The 19,689-nt window shown below is 34.6% G+C and overlaps 1 protein-coding gene across 9 annotated transcripts in view; it reads right to left on the bottom strand.

Annotated features, from left to right (window-relative positions):
• The window catches only part of LOC112058076 (espin), a 128,717-nt gene that overhangs the window by 57,717 nt on the left and 51,311 nt on the right, over positions 1-19,689 (bottom strand). For 5 of the 9 annotated variants that reach the window (XM_052887318.1, XM_052887315.1, XM_052887317.1 and 2 more), the window contains exons 2-3: positions 17,053-18,297; positions 11,540-11,689 (exon numbers count right to left, since the gene is read on the bottom strand). In XM_052887318.1, coding sequence (XP_052743278.1) covers positions 11,540-11,689; positions 17,053-17,972 — 1,070 coding nt within the window. In that variant the 5' untranslated portion in view covers positions 17,973-18,297. Of the gene's footprint in view, positions 1-983; positions 1,216-5,445; positions 5,583-11,539; positions 11,690-17,052; positions 18,298-19,689 lie in introns of those variants that run through there. The other 4 variants (XM_052887320.1, XM_052887324.1, XM_052887321.1 and 1 more) reach the window with 2 other exon arrangements.

Genomic DNA, 19,689 nt, shown 5'->3' with positions numbered 1-19,689 from the left:
AGGGAAGTATTGCTTGTATAATTTTTTATCATAAATAAATAATAAATAAAAACCTGACTAGCTCTACAGTAAAGTAAGTAAGTAAAGTAGAATATAGTAAGTAATAAATAAATAAGTAATAAAGTACAGATACTGAACCTACTTGAAATAAATGGATTTTGAAAAAAAAATATTCAGTAAATTACGATGCAAACAAACAAATAATCAAATCTTTCCCGTTTATAATATTAATATAGATTATATAAATAAGGAGTAGACACATGGAAAACCTGTGGCACCTACCATTCGAGTTTAATTAGAAGAAAACTCCATTTTATCTAGAACGTACTATACGTGTTGTAATGGAAAAATGATTGGCGCAATCTCTCTTTAATAGCTCTTTCAATATAAAATATAACATTCATCATTTTGTTATGTAAGGTTTTTAAAAAATAGATCAATGGCGGATGATGATTAAAATATTTTCTTTGCCTCATTGCTTTTATGAAAAAATGATTGATGATATTCAACTGACTTGAATGTTACATAACGTTAGCTTGAGTAATTTATATTGATTGGATTCAAGTAATTAATTAAGGGTAAATGATAGGCAGAGAATTTCAAAGATTTATATATTTTTTTTATTTACAAGTTAACCCTTGTCTACACCTCACCTGATTGTAAGTGATGATGTAAGATGGAAGTGGGCTAACTTGTTCGGAGGAGGATGAAAATCCACACCTCTTTCGGTTTCTACACGATATCGTACCGGAACGCTAAATGGTAATAAACTAAAAAAAAAAGACCTGGCTGAGTTTGTTGTAGGCTCTTCTCGGACCAAGGCGTCTTTGGAACCCTCATAACTTTAATTTTAAATTCTCGACTAATTATTAACCATTATCTTATAATATTAATAAATGGTGAAAGTGCTTGTAACCTAAGCCTTATTGAAACAAATAAATGATAATGATAATGAATATGAATATTGAATATAATATGCCTACCTCACAGTACTCGCTGGTATCGTCTTAGAGTACTTTAGCCTCATGGTCGACGCCCGCAGAGGGCGTTCTCGTCGTGGACACGTCGCCATCTTTGTTTTTAAATCACTTTCAAACTCTTTTAACATCACAATGATTTTAACATCTAAATAAAGTCACTTCGTATCCGGTTATAGTTATTTTCGAAATTGGTGATCATATGTGGAAACTTTTTCCCAAAAGTTTTCAGTTCATCCTGACAATTATTTTTTTTTAGTCTGTGGTTTAGTACCTACCTACTAATAATAAGACTCAAACGGGCTACCTTTTAAAAAGCTATAAAAGCCGTATGGTCACAGGTATACCTGGACCTCCAAGGCCAAGTCAAACAAATCGAGAAAAAAAAAACAAATATTATTTCCACAAATTTTTAGATGGTCTCCGTAGGTAAACACAAAGTATTTTTGTCCTCACTATTAATTAGTTTTCATTGAAATTAGGTAATTTCTATTCACATTCACTTATTTGTCACACACTAAAATCAAAATCACACAAACTTAGCTAAAACTATTTTACTAAACACTAGGTACAAAATTACTTTTTTTAATTTAGAACATAAATTGTCACTATTTTACGTTTATTATTGTTTAGAGGCGTTTAGTGATTATTTTATTGAATTATGATTAAAACAGTACAATATTAAAACTTTTTTTAATATTACTTTACACATTTGCTAATCATAGACAATGTAGAACCTCTATATCCATTTTTAAAACATCGCTAACATTATATCAATAACAATTCACAAGTAACGCAAGACATTACGACAAAATATGTCCATCACAAGTGAAACCGACGACTTATATGCGCTCGCTACACATAAAAACAATATAAAAAACGCATTTTCCAGTTGACAAGTAATCCATTATATACACCAGAAAAATTTGCACGAATAGCTCCGAAGAAGCCGGGCGATACGTTTATTCACGCGCGATGATCGCAAGTTCGATTATTATTAGTTAAATACTGAAAAATTCTATTAATTTAATCTATTTGAATGAAAAATCAATTATTACCGAATGTATGCACGCGCACATTTCAAAAGTACATTAAGTATACATGCAATATTATCGGATAATACATATTATTCGGAGGGCATAGGTTCGAATCCGATCCAAAATGAACCTTCAACTTTTCAATTATGTGCGTTTTAAGAAATTAAATAGCACGTTTCTCAGACGGTGAAAGAAAAACTTTCCGTGAAAACCTGCATACCTGAGAATTTTCTTAATTCTCTACGTGTGAATCTGTCAATTTACATTGGGTCAGCGTGGTATTCTAACCCCTCTCTTTCGGAGTGGAGACTCGTGCTTAATTACATTTAGCAGAATATGGGTTATAAATTATGATGATGATGACATACTTATTACAGAACATATATATACTTATATATACTTATTACTCAGTGACGAGTTGCCGTGTTGCATGCTCTTTTTATTTAAAGAGTATGTAGCATTATGCTGAGTTGGGTCCCTTTACTGGGATATAGTCGTGACGATTAATAGAACAAATTGGCATAATTCTCTAATAAAGTTTTTTTCTTTCTTTCTTTCTAAACATTTATATTCATAAATTTTGTAGGATTTCATATAAAAAGCGAAGTATGAATAAAACGCGAATGATAAAGAATTTCTTTAGTACGTAACGTGATTTCACATTTTTAATTTGAATAATTACATTTTTACGCATATTATGTGACGGTTTTCTATTATGAGGAACAGTGAGGAAGTGTAACATGATCACATATTTACTCGTACTCCATATGGCAAGTTAGCAGGAAATTTATAAAGAACCAGCTGATGCCGCGCGGTTTCACCCACGTGGTTCCCGTTCTCGTAAGAATATGGGGATAATATATAGCCTATAGCCTTCCTCGATAAATGGGCTATCTAACACTGAAAGAGTTTTTCAAATCGGATCAGTAGTTCCTGAGATTAGCGCGTTCAATCAAACAAACAAACAAACTCTTCAGCTTTATAATATTAGTATAGATAATTGAATTATTTCGCTATTGTCCGCGGAAAACCGGCGAATACAGGCGACAATGTCACCCAGTTCTGTCAAAAATTGAGCAGATACTTATAGTAAATTACTAAATTAATAAAATTAATCTATATTATTTAAAATAATGCTCATTAAATAATATAATAACGTATATTTATTAGCTCAGCTTAATAAATGTATTTTAACACATTGTTTAAACTTTAAACGTATGCATAGGCAGGTCATTAACTTCCAGTTTCTAGCAACAAACAAAGTTTAAATAAAATAAGTAAAGTATTTACTTATCACCATTGCTTTATTCGAAATTACCATTGTAAGGAATTACAAAATAATCATTGAAAGTCAAATATCATTCAAAAATCACAACAGATCAGTAAAGCTGTATGATTAGTATTTGCGTATAAATTTAAGTTTAAGACTTTAAATTTTTCCATAATTTAAACACATTATTTTAATCTATAATATAAAAAAGTTAAACTTTACAATGTAACGTTTTTGTTTATTACAATAAATAACAGAACAACGATTAAAATTATTGTTATCAATAGTTTCACTTTGACTTTAAAATTCTACAGCATTAATAAGTCAAATAAATCAAAAATAGAGATAAATTTATCAATCAATATAAATTAATAGAGCATCGTATGTGATGGATAGACAGACATGAGACAATCGGGTATTGTATTCAGATCACTGTTTCCATTGTTTTTCGCTCTTGACCTCGATCTGAGACGATTAATGTTTTGTCGATTTATTAATCTCTTCCGACTAAACTGTAATCATAGGCAATCATCTAGGAATTAATTGATTATAGTTTAATAATACTGAAAAAATAAGAAAATTAATTACAACGGCTAGTTGCCTCGACTGTTGACAGAAAGGCTGGCTGATTTTTTGCGCAAAGGATCAGCCTGGCTGTCCAGCGTGGAAATGCAGCCAGATTTCTTGCCAACATTCCACGTGGGCATGATTTGTATAGTTATTAGGATAAGTTAGCTTAAGTTCCTTATTGTATTCTTTCTCAATAAAAAAAAAATTACAACGTTTTTTATGAAACATAAACTCACAAAGATAGTATCGATCGAAACGATCGAATATTTTATTTTCTGAGAAACCTACTTATTAATGGAGATATATATATATATATACATAAATAATTAACGTCTTGTCTGTCGTCGTCATTAACCCATATTCGACTCACTGCTGAGCTCCAGTCTCCTCTCAGAATGAGAGGGGTAAGGCCAATAGTCCACCATGCTGGCCCAATGCGGATTAACAGACTTCACACACGCAGAGAATTAAGAAAATTCTCTGGTATGCAGGTTTCCTCACGATGTTTTCCTTCACCGATTGAGACACGTGATATTTAATGTCTTGTCTGTAGGTACATTTAAATATGATAAAGTAACTACACCGTAACTTTTGGTACCACTATGTAATTTATTGCCAAAGTTACATACTTAATTAAAATTGATTGTTGTAAAATTTTACACTTGCTACATTAAGAAACAAAAATATTTTAAAAGTCGGTTAAAATTACGCAGGTTATAATGAGAAATTTTAAAAATATGTTATGAAGTTAGCTAAAAAAAGGTTTGTATGTCATCATTTGAAAATCAATAGAAAAAATCACTGATTTTTATTTCGTTGGATCGACTAAACATATCATCATAATCTTTTTAACATAAAAATTTAACCGACTTCAAAGATGTATTTTGATTTTAACCCAAAATTACTAAATCCATTTTCATGAAAACAAAATGGGATCAATCGGAAAGTATACTCTTTCAAACATAAAATAATTTTCAAAATTGGTTAATAGATAACGAAGTTATGAGTAAACATTAAAAAAGGTACCCATGTAAACCATGTTAGTTTTCAAACACAAAAAAACGCATCACAATCAGTCCATTAGTTTAGAAGTTGCATTGCCACAGATAAACACACAGATATACTATACCGCCTTTTTTTTAATCGGGGTTAAAAATAAGAATGTTCGCAAAACACAATTTGCCGTGTCTATATTGTTTGTGTCTTGTGTTTATATGACTTAGTTCCCAATTATACACGTATAAATACATTGTTAATCTACGAAATATCTCCCTATTTCTTATAAAAATAATCAAAAAAATACACGTACTGAATTGCATACCACCGATTTAATTTATGGCCGATAAAAAACATTGATTATTATTATTATTATTATTTTGAAATCTATTTCAAAATGCTTGCATTTAATTTATCTGAACTAAAATTTAAAACCGCCATTGTTTTTATAAATGTTTTTTTATTTAATAATTCGATAAAAAAACCTAATACAACAAAGTACGCTATCAATAAAAAAGGGTCACCGTACTACAACCACAGACTAAAAATATCAACAGAAAGCCGGATCCTTCAAAGCCTTAACACTAAAAAGTACCTTGTCAAAAGAATAATGTCACCGCGTATCAACCACAGACTAAAAACATATCAAACAAAATGATGCATAATTAGGCAGTAAGTCCAATCGGTCACTCACACACATTGCACTCGGTACGAGCGCACGCAGAGTACAATTTCACTCGACTAAGTGCATTTCTAGGTGAACAAATGAGTTCTGATTAAAGCGGATGGCATTGTGATAAGCGTAGCGGAACGCGGTGGCGGATATATCACGTAAACAGCGCTCAAGCGTATGCCATATATGCTTCTACGAATTAAAATTAAAGCTATTTTCGAACTAAATAGTCTTTACTTATAATTTGTGATATTTTTTGTGTAAAAGATTAATGCTTAGCCCATCCTCAAGGTAAGGAAAAATCTGTTAAGATTAAATCTATGGACCATAATCTCCGATTTCGTCATTATAATATAATTGTACTAATCATAACTACTTAACACAAATATAATACCGTAAAAGTGAGTTTGTTTGCTATACCTTCAAGTAATTTTTTTTAATTGAAAATTTCTATTACCAATGAATTACTTACTACTTTAGGTTCAGGTTATCAGATTAAATTTCAATTTTATCTCCATATTCCCACAGAATACATAAAAAGCCGCGTTTTATGTATCCCGTGGGAATATGGAGAAAATATCTAGAATACCTTTCATCCAGAAAAACTATTGTTTCCCATAAATAAAAAAAATATTTACACCCAAGTGAAATTTTAGGCAATAACTGCCCCTGTAGCCAAATGTCACCTCGATTATCTTTCTACGATCGCTAACGCTTCGAAAACTATTATTACTGTTAATTACAAAGATCACATTTCAATCCATAAATCACCCGCTATCTTATACAGTGTGATCTCTCAGTGATTGCTTCAGAATATTTCTTACCCACTTGCTTATATAGCTTCACGTGTTTTTGCATAATATATTATTTTTCAAAGCCAATGAATGGTACGTTAATATCGTTACGGCACGCGATGGTAAAGATTACATATTAATTAATATCTATTATTAATTATTAATTAAATAATTATCCGGGAAATTGACTACAGATTATATTGTTAATATAATTTTTATAATCTTTGGCAGTTGTGTCTTATAAACCAATTTCCGTATCCGGAGTTTAGTGCAAAAACACTATCTTCTCTATAAATAGGTATTACATTATTACATTGTATTATAAAGATTATTTCAACACATTTTTATTTGTAGTAGAGCTTCTTGTGGTAGAGCTCTTCAGGGGAAACAGTACCGCCATGCTTATTTCTACCGCTAAACAGCTTTATTGTGTTCCAGTATGAGGGCCTGCGTGATCGAATCAGAAATGAGGAGATCCGCAGAAGAACCAAAGTCACCGACATAGCTCAACGAGTTGCGAAGCTGAAGTGGCAATGGGCGGGGCACATAGTTCGAAGAGCCGATGGACGTTGGGGTCCCAAAGTGCTGGAATGGCGACCCCACTCTAGTAAGCGCAGTGTTGGCCGACCCCCCACCAGGTGGACTGACGACATCAAGCGAGTCGCAGGGATTCGCTGGATGCAGGTGTCTCAGTATCGTGATGTTTGGAAGTCCCTACAAAAGGCCTATTCCTGCAGTGGACGTCCATCGGCTGATATGATGATGATGATTAGGGGCCGGTGTAATACAGGCATATGAAGCATTTAAGCCTCATGGTGCCTCTTAACCCACACTTCAAATTAATGGACCCAAGGTGATAATGGTAGCAAAAGCACCATTATCACCTTGGGTTTAAAGTGGTAATGTTTGATTTTGTAACTACTACTGCTCTCCGGAGCACGGAGGTGAACCGCAACCACCTTCCTAAATTCGGGATATTTTTTCTACTGTTTTTTTTTTTTAAAAAACCATATTTCAAATCTTCACCTAGGTTTTGAAGCTCATCATCTGAAGACACATAGTTAACCACTGAGCAAACGAGGAAGGTAAAACATTTTATATTAAAAAAGTTACAGTAATAATATGTGGTCAAGAGATGACTTCTGGAGAAAGAAAATTGTTGTAATTTAGTAAACCGTGTAGTAAAACTAGTAAAGTAGTAATAAGTATGAAATTATAGACCGCTTTCTGTCATTTACTGACATGGTCAATTCTATGTTAGAATGTATTAGAAATCTCGTAGCAATATTTTTATATACAGCTAAGCTTAGGTTCTAGTTGACCCGGCAAACGTGTTATATATTTATTTGTTTATTTATTTTATACACATATATATAAACATTACAGGCTTAACCTAATGTGTTTATATAAACTATCTATATTCCTGCATTACTTGAACGTATCTGCTAAAAGTTCTGTGAAATTCAGCAGGCGAGGAGAAAAACGAATCTAAACCCGGCTCCCACTCCAATACCCCGCTTAGCAATGACAAATTATTGCTTGCCCTTGCTATATACATTTGATTTATACGAAAACACATGGCGGCGGCGTGTAAAATACCTTACGTCCTATTCTCATTTAGATAATATGATAACATCAAACATCCAAAAAAAAATATTAAAATCGGTCGAGCAATTTCGAAATGAAAAAAACCACTATGAATCTACTGTTTGTAAGTCACCTAACTCCTCCTAAACGACTAAATTTGGATGAATCGTATATTTTAAATTAAATAACAAAGACACTGTGATTCTACTGTTTGTAAGTCACCTAACGGCTAAATTTGGATGAATGGTTTGAAAATATACGAATATACGTGAAAAATACAAAATTTCAAATTAAAAAAAAGCATGATGTCAGTTGGTTCCGCTAATAATAAAAACTAGGTCCTTCAATATAGGTATACAAATGGGCGGGGATCGAACTCACGACCTCCCTCTACTGACCCTATAACAGTGGAACGATCACAGTTTCTTCTATACAAACAATACAATACATTAATGTATTATACATTAAAAAGAAAATCTTCATAAACGGGGTCAACTGATGTCAATCAAAGCGTGTAAATACTGGAGCAACGTAAATGTTAATCTGGGTTACAAATCTTAAATGCTTGGTTAAATACCAGAACTTTTTAGGTCGGAGACAGTTCCTTACAAACTCTATGTCTTAGGGTTCTGTATTGGATAATGATAAAATGGAACCCTTATAGTATTACTTGTCCGTCTGTCTGTCAATACCTTTTTATCAGGAACGCTTGGAAGTATTAAGAAGAAAATAATAATTCATAGCTTTCCCCTGTTTATAGTGCCCTTTCCGCAAAGCAGCCTTTATTATTTTTTTTTCTGAAACTACCAGCTTTGTTTTATCAGATGATGAAGAAATTGGAAGGTAGTTTCATAGGAACTGTTATAATTAATGTAAACACGACCAATACGCAAATTCGTTTACTTCAACATTAGCAACCCATATTCGGCTCACTGTTGAGCACGAGTCTCCTCTCAGAATTTGAGGGGTTAGGCCAATAGTCCACCACACTGGCCCAATGCTGATTGGCAGACTTCACACATCTATAGAATTAAGAAAACTCTCAGGGAAGAAGGTTTCCTCACGATGTTTTCCTTCACCGTTGGAGACACGTGATATTTAATTTCTTAGAATGCACATAACTGAAAAGTTGGAGGTGCATGCCCCGTACAAGATTCGAAACTACGCCCTCCGAAACGAAGGCAGAGGTCATATCCACTGGGCTATCACGGCTCTTACTGGGCTATCACGTTTACTTGGATGGATCTATTTCAGATATTTTGATTTTAAACCAAACTAATGAACCAATTTTTGGTGTAAACAAATCAATTTTAAGAACTGAAATCGGTTAAAAAAATACCACTTTTATCATATTAAAAATGGACGTGTCGAATTAAAACCATCTTCATTTTTTTTAAGTCCGCTAATAATATAAATTTGGTTTACTTAAAATGACTTTCAACCCTTCAAAAAGAAAATAAATAAAACCATAATTTTTGTATGATTTCAAATAGCAAACCTGTTTCAGGGATTCTTTATTCTTAGAGCACGAAAACTAATTCGAAATTAAGTAACCGTAATCAAACGGCAAACGCTTAGAGCAATTAAAAAACCATTCCTTGTCTATGATTGTTCAATGAATATTCCTGTCTCGTTTTTCACTAAGCGTATAAAGAAACGCGGCGGTGAAAGCGTTACCGAATTAATTGCTCTTATCCGAGAGCAGCATCGCACAATCTGAGCATCTTCACACTCGGCAGACCGCTACCATGTCTATGCTCTCCTGGTACTTTGCTATTTTTTATTATGATTCTAGTAAACGTTTAACAATCTCATTTGATGGTAAGTGGCCGTGTTGATAGCGTGGTGAAGAGATGCATGTTTATCTAACTTTCAACATAGCGTCAAGTCGCTTGGTGGCTCTTTGCCAGCAGATAACTAGCCTTGGCCGAAGCCTACAAACGGACCAGAACTGAGGTAATAAAAAAATATAAATTTTCGAAAAGTCGAAAGACTTAGTTTTTGTTGTATAGGAAAAAGTTTTCTTTTTTACGGAGCTCTTTAACCGACAATGACGGACACGATTACAATTATGAAATACCGATATTATAGAGACAGTTTTGATGATCGCTTTAGATCGTTGATCATATACTTTGACAGAATAGTAACGTCTAGCCAGGAGCGTAGCCACCGCCGTATCTGCCGTATCAATGATATGGGGCCCCCGGATTACAGGGGCCCCTTACGTGTGAAAGCAAAAAACTGTAAAATGTACCTAGGCAACCCACATTCTCTGTTTGTTCCTGGTTAAGATAAGCGTGCGCCCAAAAGTTGTAAAAATGGAAACAAATTTCATAGGTTAAGTCACTGTCATATTTATTTTAAGCGAGCATTTTTGTTTCCTTTTGAGAAATCTTACCTTTCATTTGGGCCCAACTTATTTTGATACAGGGCCCCTCCAAGGCATGCTATGCTACTGGGTCTAGCAAGGCAGGTCCTATACAATATTAATATAACTCGAATAAACTCTTTATTTAATTTTAAAAGTATTCCTTGCACCTAACTAAGGTTACATCCTAACTTTTAAAATTTAAGTTAGGTTACATCGTGTTGCATAAACAAGCTCATGATTAAGTGATACACAAGTTAAGCCATGTCTATACCATGATATGGATTATCTAGATATAATGAATGCCCAAGTTCTATTAAGCAAACAGTTTCAGAGTCCGTTAGTTGCCGTGTTCATACAGTTATTGGCCGATGAACAAACAAAAACACCTACTTATATGTACATCTCAAGCTCCAGCGAGCCGGCTGTGACTAATGTAGCGATCTAGATAGCTGATCTGTGGTAAACACAGTAATTGCATTATATACCTACTTGCTGCAATGACTTAGATTAATTCATAATAACTGAGAATAAAAATAATTCTTCTAATAAGTTTTAACAGACTTCGAAAATCGTGGTTTTGAATTCAAAGTATCAAAAGCAGGGTTAAAGTATTCTCCACTAGCAGACGCCCGCGACTTCGTTCGCGTGGAATTTGGTTTTTTACAAATACCTCCGGAACCATGGATGTTTCCGGGATAAAAAGTAGCCTATGTGTTAGTCCATGCTATAATATATCTTAATACGAAATTTCAGCTAATTCGGTTCAGTAGCCGAGGCGTGGAAGTGTAACAAACATTCATATCATCAAAATCATCAGTTTTCCCAAATCTCGGGAAGCCATGGATTTTTTTCGGCATAAAAAGACTATGTGTTAATCCAGAGTAAAATCTATTTCCATTGTAAATTTCAGCCAAATCGCTTCAACATTCAACACACATCCATACAAACTTTCGCGTTTATAATATTAGTAGGATACGAAACGTAATGTTCTAAAAAAATTAATTTGTAAACTTTTATCGGTCTCCGAGACCAAAGGAACTAAGGTAGGTGGTTAAGGGTTAAATGTAAATATAGCGTAATTTTCATGATAGAAGTCCCGCGGCTAAAACTTAAACTAAATTTGACAGTGCACTTACACTGCTGCTTAAACAAATGACAATAAGACCGCCATTACCAAATTACAATGACCGCCATTAAGACATTGGCCCTGCGTCTGGGGGACTTCTTCCATGAAAAGGACTTGACTCAAAGGTAGTGTACTCACGAGACATCAGGCGTGGTGTTGGCGAGGAGCCGCACACAGTCCAGACAGCCGCGCGCCGCCGCGTAGTGCAGCGCCAGGGCTCCGTTGTTGGCGCGCCCGCCCGCCATAGCTCGCCCGCACCACCAGCCCTCGACAGCTAGCCGACCGCTCCTGCAACCAGCAACCACCATCAGAAACCAGGGAAAGGGTTAACTGTTCGGTTATGACCATATAATTTTGATTTATTTAAGTCTTTATGTCATCATTATCAACCCATATTCGGCTCACTGCTGAGCTCCAGTCTCCTCTCAGAATGAAAGGAGTTAGGCCAATAGTCCACCACGCTGGCCCAATGCGGATTGGCAGACTTCACACACGCAGAGAAATATGAAAATTCTCAGGTATGCAGGTGCATGATGTTTACCTTCACCGTTTGAGACACGTGATATTTAATTTCTTAAAATGCACATAACTGAAAAGTTGGAGGTGCATGCCCCGGGCCGGATTCAAACGCACACCCTCCGGAATCGGAGGCAGAAGTCATATCAACTGGGCTAACACGGCTCACAATATATATCAAGTCTTTATGTATGACAGCCAAACTTGAATTTAAAAATGCACATGAGAATTTTGACGGCTTCCGTTGCGCAGTAGATTTACAAGACCGAAGTTCTGCGTTCGATCTCCGGCTAGGCCGATTGAGATTTTTTTTAATAGGTCCAGGTCTGGCTGGTGGGAGGCTTCGACTGTGGCTAGTTACCCTACTACCAAAAACGTACCGCCAAGCGATTTAGCGTCCCGGTACGATGCCGTGTAGAAACCGAAAGGGGTGGATTTTCATCCTATTCCTAACAAGTTAGCCCGCTTCCATCTAAGGTTACATCATCACTTACCATCAGGTGAGATTGTAGTCAAGGGCTAACTTGTAAAGATTAAAAAAAAACTAGAACCTGCCTATACGTAATGGAAAGGAGCATTAGTTGAATAGATCATCGTAGTAGGTATAAGTCAAATACATCAACATCAGCCTTATTTTACCCAGTTCCGTGTAGCCGTAACAAAGTGCGACTTTGTGTAATTTTCCCTAAACATTTCCAATGAAAAAATCCAAGGGATGTTATTCCATCTTTCGTATTGTATTAGAACAACAATAACTAAGTTTTCACTAAATTTGAAGTCGTAAGTATATTTTATAAAATAAAAATTAATAAAAAATTATGTAATAAAAAAGTTATTCACAATTTTTTACGCCTTTCTAGGAAACTCAAAGTTCCTAACAAAAGACATCAACGCACTTTAAATATGAAGCGCCATCTATTGGGGATTCATCACACTATTAAAACAAAACGCGTGAAAGCTAGTACGTCTACTACACGCTAGATGGCGCAGTAAGTAATTCGAACAACCATTTCGAACTATTCTTCGTAATGGTAAAACGAAATTGAAAATGTTATAATAATTATAATTACAATAATATATTTACAGACATTTATTATTAAATTAAATAAATATTGTAATAAATTTTCGCAATCACAGGTCATTTATTTTCCTTAGTAAACCTACCGCTACCCGATTAACCTATTTCTGACCACGTGACCGGTTTCTTACGGGACTACGTATACGTGAAGCATGACCCTATGCACATTTAAAATATTTTAGAGAGAGGTTATAGGTATTTCATATGTTTTCTGTTGTATTTTAGAATTTAACAACATATGGTTACATCTTAGTTATTACTTACTACTTCACGAGAAGTAGCCAAGAATATCTATGTTTTAAATAACTTTTAAAAATTCTTGACGGCCCTTTTAAGCAAAATTCGTCTTTGAAAACGTTAGAATAGAACAATCTGACGAGCTTGTAAACGAAGCCTGAAGAGAGTTCTTTTACTTTTTACTTTTTGATTTTTTTTTTACTCGAAACTAGAATCGACGCCGTGTAAACGTCTCACTGGTCCAATAGGATAAACGAGTCAATAGTTGACTCATATCAAATTTAATATAAACAATATTAATTTCGTAATAATAGCATAAGCAATGAGGGTCCGAAATATAGCGATATTAATAGAGAAATAAAGCCGCATTTATTTTAGGTGACATTAGGTCGCGCGATTCTGTCGACACAAAATTCACTTGTCCCTGACGCCTGATGTCGCCTGACGTCCCAAGCGACGCTTACGGGTCGCCAACATGTCGCTAGTCGATGCTCGAACAAGTCATATGTCGCGGGACATAGTCCCACAACTTTTGCAGGGACAACTACGTTAATGTCGAGCGATAAGTATCTGCGACATGTCGCAAAAATACGTTTTTACCGTCAAACTATGGCATGTCCAATTTTTCGCTTCTCTCAGTCGCGTTAATAGGGTTTAGTATTTACGGGTTTATGTGACATCATGACATGGACGATAGCGTTTTGGCTCGTATTGTCAAAAAAATATTTAAATATTGAAATTTTTTATATTTATTTTCAATCTAGTATAACGATAATGAACAATTTAAGGCCCTTTTAAAAGTGTCAACTAGCCTATTAAAGAGCACAGAACACATGGCTATTAATACGAAATGGCCCACACTCCGGATACACGCGCTGGCCGGCGTGACGAGATGGGTCCCATTGTCATGCACCCCATAAGTTCAATGGCTAACTGTAACCATGGCCACCTACCTACAGGTGTGGGTGTCATGTAATTGTTCACTTCCATGTTTTTAGAAACTCTTTATGTTGTGATCACAGAATAAAGATCATACAGAATGAGCCTTAGAAGCAGCGTGGTGAAGCCATAAAAAGAAAAAAACCTTCATTGTTTTTATGATGATGTAAAAACAATAACTAAGTAGGGAATGTATATTTTAATCCTTCAAACTGACATAACTTTTTTATCTGGATAAACCACAGAACATAGAACGCAAAAGCACAGAAAAGATATTACAACCAGTAGTTGGACTTCATACTAGAGGTCGAAACGCGAGCTATACCTACGCTCCTTGAACATGGGGTGATCGTAGGGTGAAGACAGTCGCGACTGTGCCGCGGTGACGAACGAACGCACGGTGTATTAACAGAGTAAAGTGTATTAATAGTATTAGATTTTTTTAATTATGACCAGTAGGAAATACTGTGCCGTTTTTGGATGCATGAATTCAAAATTATCCCATCCAGAGATAACTTTTTTTAAGTTACCTGGAAACTCTGAAAGGTTAACTTTAAAATAAATTTACTTATTAGTAGGTAGGTACATAATCTTGTATTTTTTAATGGATAAGGTATTTCCTTTTATCTCCAGAATAAAGGTAGGTATCTGGATTAGTAAATAAAGTGAATAGAGTAAAGGAAAGTGATTGACACGATTGAAATATGTAGCTATACGCGGTTCATGAATCACGATACAGTAGGTACGATAAGCTTGTATTAAAACCTCGACTGCTTGTACAATGTATTGTGTGACTGTGCTCGGATCATTTGTGTTTTGTTACCCGACTGCGGCGAAGCCCAAAGGAGGAGTATGTGTTTGAATGTTATGACTTGTTGTTGTATGCGGGCGACGGGAGGAAAGGACTGCGCGGGTGTGAAGTCGTACGCGCTGGGCATCGTTACTCCCCTCCCGGACCGCGCCGACCTTCGGGAGTGTTACGAACAAATTTGCCAAGCACACATACTGATAAATGATATGTCATTAGACTCGTCTAGATAGGCCGAGTGTCACTGGGTAACTTAGTTCTTAAAAAATCAAAATGGCGGATTTTATGCACTTTAATGTGCAAGCTCATAAAACTTTTGCTCAGCTTGGCATTGGTGACAAGAATTTTAACCGACTTCCAAAAAGAATCGTATCGTATTTACAGCGATATTTCCGTCATTTGTAAACCGTTTCTTTTTTGTTTGGATGAATATTCTTTCAGGTTAGTCCCATTTTTTTCATGTCAGGATCTGATAATGGCATCCTAGAGAAATCTAGGGGAACTATCGTATCGTAGGGACAATTAGTGCGTTTGTTCATTGTTTCATTATCTATTTTAAATCACTACAATTTCATGAAGGTATTTATCTTTTTTTCTATTTGTTCACGTAGTGTGGAGGTAATACCTAGATGGCATCACCGAAATAAATATGTTTAAGAATACGACCAATCCTTCAAGATCATTGACGTAGTATCAGCCTTAATTAAATCAACCAATCAAAAAACACGCATTTTTATTTATCACTTCCCATTTTACTACAATTTACAAAGTATTTTATTTGTTTATATAAAAAAAGTTTATTTACAATCACAAAACTAAGTGGAAACACAAAGTTAGCAAATGTAATTAAATTGCTGCATGCGGGCAGCCCTATGACATGTTTACGTACCGCGCGGCTGTAGGTATTTATTTCAAAAATACGGCCGAGTTATTATACTGCTTGTAATATCTTTACTGTGGCAAAAGCTAACGCTTAAATAGCAATAGAAAGACTAAGGGGGCGTGGCCAGCGAATCCTCGTATATGTAGCCTTACGCTAATATGTTTGTATTGTAAGAAAATAGACTTTAATAGTTAGTACTGTTTCCTTGAACTAAACAAATTAAGTATCTAAAGTTAAAGTTTACTCTATACGAGCTCTGATATAGTCCATTTTCTTTTAATATAAATTCGATTTTCTCAAAAAAAAAAAAAAGATCATCAGTGACAAATGAAACGTTTTCGATAGAAATCTTTATAACCGTGTCAATTAAAAATAATAAGTAGGTATATAAAATAAACAACTTTCAACTCTAAATTAAGGCTAATAAGTTATTTTTTCAGACACTAAAAAAAACATATTTCTTATTTTCAGTCAACATCATAATTTCCAATAATGTAAGGACTTTGTTAGTGTTCTATATTTTTACACTACGAGAATATTTATGTGTTTGTCCAAGACACGCCCGGTCCGTATGTATGTAGGTATGATTATTGTATACGCATAGGTTTATATTCAAGAATTATTATTTTAATATAGCCAATATGTATTTTCCTTTCGAAAAGCAAGCTATTCAATAACTAAAAATTATATTTCTCAGAATAAATCTTCAAATATCGTGTTTTTGTATTAAAAATCGATACTTAGTTCAAAAAATATAGACTAGCAGTAAAAATTTAAAGTTTAGCAGAAATTTCTTTAAAAGTATTATTCATTAATGTTCTAATTTGCGAATGTTTTTTTTTGTGAATAATTTGTTAAACAAAACGAAAATGCTTGAAAAAATTGGGAATTAATGTTACGTTTTTATTTGAAATATAATTTCCTGTAAAGTACCGAACGACTGCCAAACCGAAAATCGACATTGATATAATAATTATACTCGTACTTATCTCAAATAATTAGAAAAACAAATACTTCGTTTGCACATCACAATAATTAATAAGACGGTATCCTATTAAGCTTACAATTTGTTAAGCAAACACAAATTGAAAGAAAATTAATCACAGGAAATGTCAAGAGCTTATTTGCAATGTCATTTGGAACACAAATCGTTATAATGTCAAAACAAAATTTAAAAATAATCGACATACCTAAAATTACCGGCGCGTAATGCAACATCCAATGTGTCGAGGTCATCTTCGTAGTCGTGGCACAGCTCTAATGTCGAATTTCTCGCTTCGTGTATATCGAACAACACTGTCCCATCACTATTCTTATCAGTCAGTACACTGCGGTACGATCTCGTACCAAAACTAGACGTGGTTGGTGCACCTCGGGGGAATTGTCTCGGAGGAACGTTTACGTTTTGTGTTGAAACCAGCAAGGGTTGTTTCCTTAACCTCTTCTTTACATACCTCCTCATCCTTAATGATAGCATCACTCGTATCCTTAAATGACGTTTGATATTCCGATCATATCGCATTTGTTCTCTTTGCTTTTTGTCTCGCTTCTTTCGTCTCGGCACTTCGTCTATCCTCTCCAAAGTGTTGGTCCTTTCGATTAACCGATTCGATTCTAAAGTCGGCGATCGATTGAAGAAATCCAAGTTGTTATTCCTCCACGCTTTGCTGAGTGACCAGTTGTCGCCGCACGTGGAATGCTTCACTTGAATCGGCTTCTCGTATATGTCTTCATCGAGGGCGACCATTCGTCGCGAAATGAGGAAATTGTCGATGTTCCTCCTTATTGTACTGTTTTGCGAGCTGACCGTATTAATGAGGTTTGAGGTCAAAGTCGACTTATTGTCGATCGTATTGTTGCAGCTGATCTTCGGTTCCGGGGAGACGTTCCGATTCTTTCGTTTCGCAATCGACATTATGCGCCTGCGCATGGCTGACATGTTTGTCAGTTCGCTTTTCAAAAATGGCCCCTTTCTATCCGACGTCATATCCGGGGACCAGGCTGCGTTCTCCTTGCAGCTGCAGAAGTCCTTCAATATCCTGGCGATAGCGTTGCAGCTATCGCTGGAGCGTTCGCTGGCCATCTTTCCATTTTTCTCCTTGTTCGTCATTTAACGTGCTCCAGATCGATCTTTGCTGCGCGAATACGAACGCACAAATGTTAGATTTTTTTATAATTAGAAACGAGGCTAATTTGGTAACATCCGTATTCTCAAAAGAGACAATGGATTGCGCAATTGTAGCATCAAATATGTAACCAAGTCGCTGTTCACATAGCTAATTGCCGGCTTAACAATTAATCAAATTCCGCATTAATAAAGACGTTGTTTTCATGTTAACTAAGTTATGTATGGTAAAAAGCGGTCACTTTTATTCACATGTTCATTTTTAAATGTTATTCTGTTGCTAGTCGTAAACGTTGGCATGTGTGCGTGACTTGATATGCGCATAGAGAAAAAACACACTTTTTAATTCGCGTGATTGACGAATTAGTAAAAACCGTCCATAATTAAATACTTAATTACACTCAAGAAATTATTACTTCAGAGATATTTTATGACTATGTAAGGTGATTTAAAAAATAGGTAAATGGCTGTAATTTTTTAAACATACTATTACATACATTCTACTTGTTGTTATTGCCTTGGCACAAAATAACAAATTAAATATTGTGTATATATGTCCTGGTCCTAGTTTTCCGTTAAAGAGTATCAATATATATTTATTTCTGACTCTCAAGGAGAGAGTGCCAATTTGTAAGTTTGTCATAAATGGAAGATTTTACTACGAAAACGTAGTTAAAACTTTTTGTTAATTTTTTCAGACCGACATTATTTCAAGAAATTTTTAAAAAGTTAAAAGATAAAAATGATATTTACATGTAAGAGAAATATATATTAGTGGCCTTAGTGAAAATAATGTCATAAAAAAGATATATATAACCATTTTATAAAACTCCGCCAAAAATATATTCCTAATGAGATACCACCTATTAGCAGATATAAAAAAACACGTCATAAACATTAGGTATAATTTGATCTGCAGTATTAAACCTTGTTCATTGAGCGTGACACGACCGACACGATGGTGCTCGCTCGTTCACTTTCTATCTCATGCTTGCATACGATTAAACTTTTAATGACTACCCCCAAAGATTACCTGTTATTATGAAATACTAGTTTTCCCCGCATCTACGCACTATACAATATTTCTACCTAGCTGACTCTCTTATGGGAGCTCTCTTTTCTTCTCAAACTATAAGTCCTCGTGTTTTAAATTCAAGATGCTTAGATAAGCTATATAATAAAAGTGAATCGCGCAATGTGTTGTAAGACTCAAATACAACTCAATCAATTTTCGCTGTTTTTTTTTAAATATTTTCGTTAAAGTACAAGGAGTGTTCTTATGGGAAAAAACGTGTAACGTAAGTTTTATAGCAATTTATAAACCTCGATAAGAGTATAAGTTTTCAAAATAATGGTACACTTCACTACCAAAAATAAATGACAAACGTACTACAAATCTATTTTCATAAATAATTTTTTGTTTGTTTTGTAAAAGATACAAAACATATAAAACATTATTCCGTAATATTTAATAAGAAACAGATCTTTTAAAATATTAATTACAGGAGCTACAGCATTGAAAAATCTGATTCAAGATAGAAAAATTTGAAACATCCGAAAAAAAATTTAACTTGGTCACCCTAGGGATTTTTGAAAAACTATTCCAATAAGTTTTAGATAATTATGTGGTCTGCCTACTATTTGCGTATTATCCATTAATAAGGGCCATATAATTTTTACACTTCCTCACAATATTTAGATA

The sequence above is a fragment of the Bicyclus anynana genome, chromosome 19 (genome assembly GCF_947172395.1).
Source record: "Bicyclus anynana chromosome 19, ilBicAnyn1.1, whole genome shotgun sequence".
NCBI classification, from domain to species: Eukaryota; Metazoa; Arthropoda; class Insecta; order Lepidoptera; family Nymphalidae; genus Bicyclus; species Bicyclus anynana.
Note: the sequence above shows the minus strand (reverse complement) of the source record. Positions and strands in the feature narration are given on the sequence as shown.